The following is a 10,157-nucleotide window of genomic DNA, read 5'->3' on the forward strand; positions in this document are numbered from 1 at the left end:
TATGGTCCGATGCCAAACAAGACTTCCAAGATAAGAAAACGGCGTTATCGCTTATTTGCCTCTTGTGTTTCTCTGGTCAACCTGAAATCTAACTTCTTTTTAGAAACAGCAACCAGAATTTCTATAAAGTATTTCTTAAGAATGGAGGAAGAATTTTTATAAAGAAATTAATTACAAAAAATATATTATCATCTGTTGACCATGAATACAATTTATAAGAATTAATAATCCCTATAGACAACTTCTTGGGGAAACTACACCAGAAGAGGTTCCATGTACATTCTTGCAAAAGGATTGTGCAGTTTGAGCATTGTAAGTGAGCTTTATATTTTGCAAACCAATCTCTTTACATGGTGAGGTTGCACTACAATTGAATAACATCGCGATTTGCGTCGCCGACGTCCCGACGATGTTAGTGTATGTAACTCCACTTATTTGTATCCCAGAATTCTGCAAAATATATAGACATATCATGTAAGTACTTATCAACCCAATTAGTTTTAAGCTCAATTGATTTGAGATAAGTGTTTATATATTTATTACCTGATTAGGGCAACCTGTGTTGTGAGGGCAATAGTTTTGATCAATAACAATTGGGTTTTGGACATTTTTCATCACTACTTGCTTAAAAACCACTCCTTTCACAAATCCATTACTGGGCCTTCCCCAAGCTTTGATCCTTACCCCATTTTGAGTTCCATTGAACACTACACTCTTCACCACCACATTTTGTACTATTTCTTCTTCTTCTCCCCACCCCAAACTCCCAATGCTGCAGCATTAACACAAACAAATAGTTATTATAAGATTAAGTAAGAATTAATAATGATCCATCATTAATTAATTAGGACTAGTATTATAGTTCCTCACCTTATACCATGTCCAGGACCACATGCAATACGTTGTATTGTCATATTTTCTGTGCCTGGTCCAATCGAAATGCAATCGTCACCAGTTTTTATACTTGCATTGAATACACGTACATTTTTTGAGATTTGAACATGTATCCCATCTGTGTTTGGACTATCTCCTGGGGCATTGATGGTCACTCCTTGTATTGCTACGTTTTGGGATGAATACACGACAATGTGGAAGAGCTTTGCGTTCATCGACCTCACATTTTGGACTAGTATGTCTTTGGAACTATAGAATGCAAGTGACTACAAAAACAAAAACCCAAACAACCCTATAATTATTATGTTCAATGCTCAACAATTGTTGCATATGCATATTATGAATTGATTTCTTAGTAGCACAAGCTTGTTCAATTAGTCCTGTTTGTTTATTTTAAGTTTTTTTTAATGTCAAAAGACTAAAACCAACATGAAAAAAAACATTCCTATTTTAGAGAAAAAAAAAATTCTTTTATTTTTTTTGTATATACAATATATAAAGTGGTGACCTCCCCACATGGTGATTCAAATACTATCCATTGGGATCTGACACAAGTCACACCCTCCTCTCACCACATGGGGAGGGGGTGTAATTCCCAATGGTTGGTGAATTCTCATGTTGGGAGGGTAACTCTGTCTCTCCATGTGGGTAGCTGATTCGAACCCTTTAATTAATGAACATATAACATATAATGATATATTTATGTATACTTACTGTTGCACCGGTAGGACAATTCTTATTTGCAGTAGCTTTGCATGCCCACAAGCTAGTGCCTTGGCCATCAAGATATCCTCTTCCAATTATGGACACACCATCCACACCATAGAACATAATCCAATTTTCAGAACTTTCCATCTTCTTGTAGTCAGGAGCAATAAGGATTCCATCAATGAGAAATGTGATCTTAGAGTTATTACATGGTCCTTGGAACTCAATTGGACTAAGTAAGAACCTGCCCTTTTGTGGTACATGTATCGTCGACGCCTCTGATCATTTGCAAGCAGCTGCCCAAGCTGATGAAAAAGCCTTGTTCACATCTGTTTTGCCATCCCCTATAGCCCCAAAATCAGTGATGACATTGATATCAACAGCATTTGTTGATGATAGTAAGAGAAGGAAAGGGACTAATAGAGGTGAGGAAATGAATCTTGCCATTGTAGATAGAGCTTGTCTATGAGATTTTGGTAGACTTTGAAGTAAGGACTTAAAGGGTTTGTTTGGTTGGGTTTGTGAAAAATGAGGTCCATTTAATTTTATAGGATGGGAGATTAGTGTACTTTTAGGGTGACCACATCAGGAAGCAAAACAGCGCCGAAGTGGATAGGAGTTATAGTCTGTTATTAGTGTTATATTCTATGTATTGGAACCGCCGTTAACTTCAAAAAGGGGTCCGAGTCTGGTTTTATTTCATGCCAAACAAGTCTTTAAATGTAAGTAACGGCGTAAACGCGTCTTTGTGTCTGGTAAGGTTATTGTAGTAATTTTAAAAAGTGAATTTCTTTGCCACAATCAGCCCCAGCAATTTTTAATTAATAAAAAATGATGGTTTTCATTAAAGAATGTCTTGGCCGTTATCTCACAGAAAACTACTTGCGGCCGCTTATGCTTATAGTGTACTATTACTTTCACTCCAGATACAGAGATGGTGGTCATCTAAAATTAACTTTCGTTGGTGATGTTAAGATTTAAAATATAACCGTAAGCATATGGATCAGTGTAGTTATAGGTCGAACATAGGGAGAGCAGCCACTTTATTTTTTGTTTCTTTTAATAATGCGAAAGTGAACCGATTAATGGTTGTGATCTAATTCTAATTACCATCCTAAACATATGTATCTAAAATAACGTCTTAACCATTCGTCATCTAAGAATTTAAATACGCAAGCCACACAATTAAAATAACTGAAAATAAACAACCTACGTAATTAAAAAGCAATGAAGGAAAAAAAATGCTGAAATAAAAATAAAGTAAAAGAAAGGGGATAAAACTAGAGGGAGACTCACAAGTAGGTTTCTCTACTTAACCCGAGAGATGCATCATAATATGAGCTTTCCTACTTGACCAGAGAGTCACTCTTACAAGGGTTACTCTACTTGGCTTTAGAAAAAGTAAGGAAATTAAAATAAAAGTAATAAAATGAGGGTTCTATGGTTAAGAGGGGCAAGCCAACACATACATTAGCCATGAACCTTGGGGTAAAAGGGAAAGCAATAATGTAATGACTGAAATTAAAATCATAAATTAAGAAAGAAAGGGTAGTCAGAAGAGGGAATGAGAGGGGGGAGAGAAAACTATTGAAGAAGCCTACCTACCTGAATCAATATTTGAACTTGAAAGCTTGGGTGATTTGAGATACTGCAAACCCTAAAAATCAGACCTGGAATTAACCAAATTTGAAATTTCTAGGCCTGGAAAAAACAAATCTTAAAAAAAAAACTGAACTTGAAAAAAAAAAGATGCCCCACGACTCGTGATCTTGTCATTTAGATCTAAGTCTAGAACTATAACTTTAAAAATTACAACTCAATTGCATAAATCATAAACATAAAAGGCTGAATAAAAATAAAAGAGTGTTTGCATTAATTGAAATAAAAAGCCATTACAAAAATGATTAAAGCAAAAATAAAGAAGAACTAAAGCTAAAGAGAGTGAGAGAGGGAGAGAGAGATGAGAACAAAACATAAACTAGAAAATAAACTAAGGAGAATAATCCTTCTAGGAGGGGGGAGGAAGGGGCTTTTATAGGACTTTGGTCTTGCCTCATTCCTTTTACAAGTCTTCTTTAAGAAAAGAAAGAAAATAAAATTAAATTAAATTTTGGTAAAAATTTTCATTCTTTGAGATATTATGTGAAGAAAGAGAGAATTTGTTTCCAAAATTAACAAATTCTATTCATTCCCTGCAATATTAACCAATATCTTGCAATCTTGACTAAATCAGAAAAGAATCTCTGCATAGCATCTTCAAGATCTTGTGATATGGCAAGGAGAGAGAATAATCTTTAGGCTTTTGTAGGAAAGAGAATGTGGTACCAATAAGTGGGTTTCACCTTTGGACAAGTTAGTTCAAGCTTGGACCGGTTCTTGATTCACTTTAAGTACTTTCTCTTGTAGACTTGGAAACTAAAAAAAAAAAAAAAAGAAGTGTACATCAAAAGTGAGGCCAAATATGTACATTTAATATCCTAAGATTTCACACTTTATTGTGTCATCAAATTCTTCATACTTGACTTTTACTCGTCCTCGAATAATCACAAATAAATAAAAAACAAAAGAAAAAGCCTAACTCATTTTCGTAGAAATCACGGTTGCATTTAGCATGTGTGATAAGCCTTTAAACCCCTAAGTTATCCTAGTGGACGAGTTATGTCTCGCGAGTGTTTGCAGTGAATATACACCCAAAATTCAAATTAACTTGAAAAATTATCATTTAAAGTTTCCAATAACTACAAAACACACACTCTCTTTCAATTAGAGCACATCAACGAAGAACCCCCACACTTGAACTTTAATATTCCATCTAGATTTAGGAACAATCACATATCTCAAATAGGGATGACCCTTGTATCTTCTAAAGCACAACCAATTCTAAGGCAAACAACATTGTTAGGTAGGTTTTGAAGCGTTGACCAATCATAGACAACAAGACATAATGGTATCTTTTTTTTTTTTTTTTAAGTAGAGAACTCATTTTACTCCACTACATTTGGTCTGAATAACATGGTGGAGCAAACACCAGAAACCTAAGTTGCTAAGTAGCTTTGCTTTATGCATATGCCAACAAAGACAGTGATGCTAAGTTTTTTTCAGAAGTGTTCCTTCCTAAGAGGTTTGATCAAAACACCCTGCTTCATGAGGCACGGTGTTCTGTCTAGTTCTTAAAAATTCTATATTAACTTTCTACTTTTTGATTAATTTTCACTTTCTTTGCATATCCATATCATATATTTTTATACCATGCCAAGAATATGGCATCAACTCCTAACCTAAGAACAAGGACACCAACTAACAAATGGTTCCACACCTTAAGACAAGTATCTCTAAATCATTTAAGTGAGGTCCCACTTCAAGACATATACTCATTACCATTCTCTCAATAGGGATTATAGTACCAAGATGGGTCCTAGATCTCAAAAATTTTTTATAGGGTGTGTATAAAGCATCGAAAAACTTTTAAAAGTAACATCAAGTTCTAAACAGTCAAACCCTCCCTCATACTTAAAATTGTGCAATGTCTTCAATGCAGAAAAAGAAAAAAAAATGATAAGACAAAAGGACAAGAAGGGCAAAGGAGAGGAAGTTACCAAATGGGATCAAATATCATCATAAAGAGGCTCATAGAGAATCATGACATCTGCATCATGCATTGAAGGCAACTCAAGGAATGGCTTCAGACGATGCCCATTAACTTTAAAAATTTTCCGATTGGATAGATTCATAACCTCTACGGCACCATGGGGGAATACTGTTTGTACAAGGTAAGGACCTTCCCACCGAGAACGAAATTTTTTTGGAAAGATACGCAATCTAGAATTGTACAATAAAACTTTATTACCAAGCATAAAAGATTGTCTAACAAGGTGCTTTTTTTTTCGCTAAAAAGTCATGTATATTAAAATGAAAAAGAAGAAAAAAGAAATATAGTACATCAGATGAGGAAGGGAGAAATTCCCAACACTCACACTAAGAAGAGAGGGAGAAGCAGAAACTCCACCTTCGGCATTGCCATCAGCAGAATTACGCAACTACCCAACTCCACCAAAAACAAAAAATCTGGAAAGAAAAGAAATTCCTAGGTGAATCTGAACCTAGGCCGACCCGATGCATCCATGTCTAATTCCATTTGAACTAGAGTTGGCCAAATTGAAATCGGCTCTGACACTTCAAAACGAGCAGCTGACTTTGACAAAAAATCCGCCACTGAATTTGCTTCCCTATAGCAATGCGTTATTTTCCATTCCACATCCTCCAAATAAGAAATACAATTTATCCATCTTTGCCGAGCTATCCATGGACTTTGCCTCTTCTGAAAAATAGTCACAACTGCAACTGAATCACATTCTATCCAGAGTCGTTTCACATTATGCTGCTTAGCTAATTCAATCCCTATCATAAGCGCTAAAAATTCAGCCTCAAAATTTGTGCGAGTTCCTAGAAATTTTCTGAAATTTGCCACTACCTCTGCCTTTTCATTGCGAAGGATTCCCCCTGCTCCAGACTTCCCTGGATTACCAATAGAGCAACCATCCGAATTGATTTTTATCCAACCTGGATTAGGAGGGCACCAGAAAATATTGAAGATTTCCCGAGGCCTTCTCCGCACCCCTGAAATACCCAATCTTCTTGCAGTGACAAGGTCCGAAATTGAGATGGCTGCCCCTGAATGAACCAGCTCTTGGCAGCTAATTTCTCTCTTCACTTGGCCAAAACAATGCTCTTTTGATTTTGAGATTCCTTCGAATTTTCTTCCATTCCTCTCCAACCAAGAAAAGTAAGGGATTAAAACAAAACCCTTCAGCCACACCCCTTTAAAGATGGTCTTCTTGGCCTGATCTTTCCACCAAGCTATCAAACTTTCAACTCCTTCAAATCCAGGCCACCTAAACCCAAAACAACAACAAAATTTCTGCCACATGAAAACTGCAAAAGAGCATTCATACATGGTATGATTTATTGACTCTTCCGCTATGCCACAGAGAGTGCACTGAGATGGCAATGGAACCCCTCTCTTTTTCACATTATCATCAGTAGCGAGCTTATTTTTCAACATTCTCCATCCAAACACCGATTGGCGAGGCTGAAGATGAGAATTCCAAATCAATGAATACCACCCCACCTTTGGCGATTCCCGTCTTACTTTTTCCCAAGCCGATTTTATTGTAAAAACTCCAGATGAATTTAATTCCCAATGACAAATATCATCCAGATCTGAAATTATGATATCCTTGGCCTGATCAAAGATATTTTGAAAAAATTCAGAACTCACCTGGGGAAAATTCCACTCATCTTGGCAAATGAAATCGGAAACCTTTGCCTGCATCGAATCAAAGATATCTAACTGCAAACCATACAACTCCTCAATAGGCTTCTTTCCCAGCCAGCTATCTTTCCAAAAATTTATCCTCTGACCATTCCCAACAGTCCATTGCTCATGAGACTGTACCCACCGCCACACCTTTTTAAGACCAGGCCATATCAAAGAGGAAAGGTAGGTAGTTTTCAGTGAACCATCAATCTTCAGAAAACGGGCACGAAAGAAAACACTCATTAAAGAATTTCCATGTTTGATTTGCCATGCTAATTTGCACAGGCATGCAAAATTAACGTCTCGCAACCTCCTAATGCCAAGACCGCCTTCCCTGGTAGGTTTACATACCTCATCCCACTTCACCACTATCTTCTTCCCTGTCTCCATGTCACCAGACCATATGAAGTTTCGCATCCACTTTTCTACTAATTTTATTGAGCTTCCTGGCCACCAATAAATCCCGAAATTATGAATTGGTATGCTTGAAATCACTGATTTAACCAGCTCCACCCTACCTGCCATGGAGAGAATCCGACCCTTCCATCCCGATAACCTCTTCTTGATTTTATCCATCAGCGGTAACATGTGGTCCCGTTGAACTCTCCCCTTGAAGAGCTCCACACCTAAATATTTAGTAGGCTGCCTTGCAGATTGGATTCCCATAAAAGTACTTATAAAATGTTTCCTGTGAGGGGCAACCTTTCCAAAGAACAAACTACTTTTTTCTAGATTAAATATCTGGCCAGAGAATGCCTGATATTTATCAAGAAAAGCCTTAAGATTTTTGACAAACTGAGCAGATGCATTAATAAAAATGAAAATGTCATCAGCAAACAATAAATGGGAGGGAGTTAACACACCTCGAGGCCCAGGAAGAGATTTTATCAAACCATTCTGAACCATGCTTCTAAGACCTCTACAAAGACCCTCTTCTGCCAGAATAAATAAAAAGGGAGACAAAGGATCTCCTTGTCGGAGACCTCTACCAACCCCAAAGAACCCCACCGGGCCACCGTTCACCAAAATTGATACTCTGGAGGATAGAAGAAGGTTGTGAATCCAAGAAATCCACCTAGATGAGAACCCAAATTTGCACAGAACTGCAAAGAGGAATTCCCAAGCTAGAGAGTCATACGCCTTTTGAACGTCGAGCTTCAGTCCCATTCCACCACCCCTAACTGAAGAATGCATCAAATTTGACAGTTCTGAGGCGAGGCTGATATTTGCTGAAATTATTTTACCCTGCTGGAAAGCGCCTTGCTCTTCCGAAATCAATTTAGGCAAAACAACAAGTAATCTTGAAGATAGAATTTTTGATATCACTTTGCAGTAAAAATTCCCCATACATATAGGTCGAAACCTATCTAGAGAGGCCGCCCCCTCAACTTTGGGGATCAAGGAAATAAAGCAGTTATTTATTCCTTTAGGAAGCCGCCCTTCCTCAAAGAATTTTTTCACTGCCCTGCAAAAATCACCCTCAACAATAGTCCAACATCGCCTGAAGAAACTACCTGGGAACCCATCAGGACCTGGAGAGCTTACAGGATCTAAATCCCAAACAGCTTGTTTTATTTCTTCCCCACTCGGGACACTCTCCAATCCTGCCACGTCCTCCTCCTCCAACACTCTGGGAATATTATCAAGAAGGTCATTATGAACCGTGATTTCATCAGCCTTATGAAATTTCTCAAAAAAATCAGAGACATAAGATGATATTCCCTGTTGGTCTGAAACCCAAGTTCCATCTTCCTTTTTTAGGGAGGTGATCTGATTTTTCAACCTCCTAAGCTTCACGGAGAGATGAAAAAACTTCGAGTTACAATCTCCATTTTTCATCCATCTCAGTTTAGCTTTTTCAGCCCACAACTTCTCGTACATTTGGTTGGCCTTCAATAATACTGTTTTTGCATCTGCCTCTCTGTTAAATAATTCATCATTCATCCCAGCCACCTCTATCATATCTTGAACCTTCTTTAATTCCAGCTTTGCTTTATCGACCTCATCATTCAGGTTAGGAAAATTGGCCCTCGCCCAAACCTTTAAATTCTCCTTGACCTGCTTTAATTTTTGTGCCAGAACGAAAATTGGATTACCCCCTATCGAAGTTTTCCAAGCTTCCTCAACCACAGAGATAAATTGATCATTTTCCATCCAAAAGCTATGGAATCTAAAGGGGATATTTGTAGGTCTTTGAACATCATCAGAGACAACCATTAAAGGAGCATGATCTGATACCGAAGACACCAAAACACGCTGCTTCACATTTCTAAACACATCTATCCACTTCCCATTACAAAAACTCCGATCCAACACTGCAACTGCATGACCCCTTCGACGGTTATTAGTCCAAGTGAATTTCTTTCCCTGAGAAGGGATAGAAAGCAATTCACACGCATCAACCATTGCCTGGAATTCAGCAGCTGATCCAAGATTAAACTTACCAGGACCTCTTTTCTCATGCGAGAACAGGGTAGCATTGAAATCCCCCATCACAGACCACGGAACCAAATCTGATATCGACAACTCCAAATCTAACCACAATTGCCTACGCATAATTTTAAAAGAACTTGCATGTACAAAAGAAATACCCACTTTACTACCTGGCCAATCAAAGATGACTGATATATATTGATCAGACATACCTGCAACAACTGGTCTCGAAACCCCCAACTTCCATATAATCCATAAATTTGGGACTTTGTCATCCCGAAAATTATGAATGAAATCCACAGCATACCCCAATTGACTAAAGAAAATAACAGGAAATTTACATACCTGAACCATGGGTTCAGCCAAGCATAACACATCCGGGGCATGCTCCTTCACCAGTAGACGTAAAGCGCACAACCCTGCTGCCTTCCTAACACCCCGAATGTTCCAATACAGAATCTTCATGAATTACTTCTTAGAGAATTGATTTTTATCAGACTTTTTAGCCTGACTACCTGTTTTCTTTCTTTGCTTTCCACCCTCAAGCATACCTCCGGCCTCCTTCTCCCGAGCCACTGCCACCGTATCCATTCTTATAATTTCTGAATGCACAATAGAGACTGTTCCCCTTGAACATTCCACCCTGGGCAAAGAAGAAACCACATGATCCTCACCAGGGTCTTCAACAACTGGCTGCATAGCACTGGCCATGGCAACACCACGTCCAGGTCCTTGACCCCCACCGAGCCTTCTATTACGAGAAGGATACCTCCCCTCCGGAACAGCAACCTCGCCCACAGGATTA

General features: G+C 38.1%; 1 protein-coding gene and 1 pseudogene across 1 annotated transcript; both read right to left on the minus strand.

Annotated features, from left to right (window-relative positions):
• Window positions 1–231: 231 nt before the first annotated feature.
• Window positions 232–2,049, minus strand: LOC122069778 (annotated as a pseudogene).
• A 3,190-nt stretch (window positions 2,050–5,239) lies between these two features.
• LOC122069781 lies at window positions 5,240–9,817 on the minus strand. The gene is made up of 3 exons (XM_042633870.1): window positions 8,024–9,817; window positions 6,881–7,129; window positions 5,240–5,248 (listed from the first exon to the last, which is right to left on the minus strand). Exons 1-3 carry the CDS (start codon window positions 9,815–9,817, stop codon window positions 5,240–5,242), a joined length of 2,052 nt encoding a protein of 683 aa, XP_042489804.1.
• Window positions 9,818–10,157: the final 340 nt, after the last annotated feature.

This window comes from Macadamia integrifolia, unplaced genomic scaffold (assembly GCF_013358625.1).
Source record: "Macadamia integrifolia cultivar HAES 741 unplaced genomic scaffold, SCU_Mint_v3 scaffold711, whole genome shotgun sequence".
NCBI classification, from domain to species: Eukaryota; Viridiplantae; Streptophyta; class Magnoliopsida; order Proteales; family Proteaceae; genus Macadamia; species Macadamia integrifolia.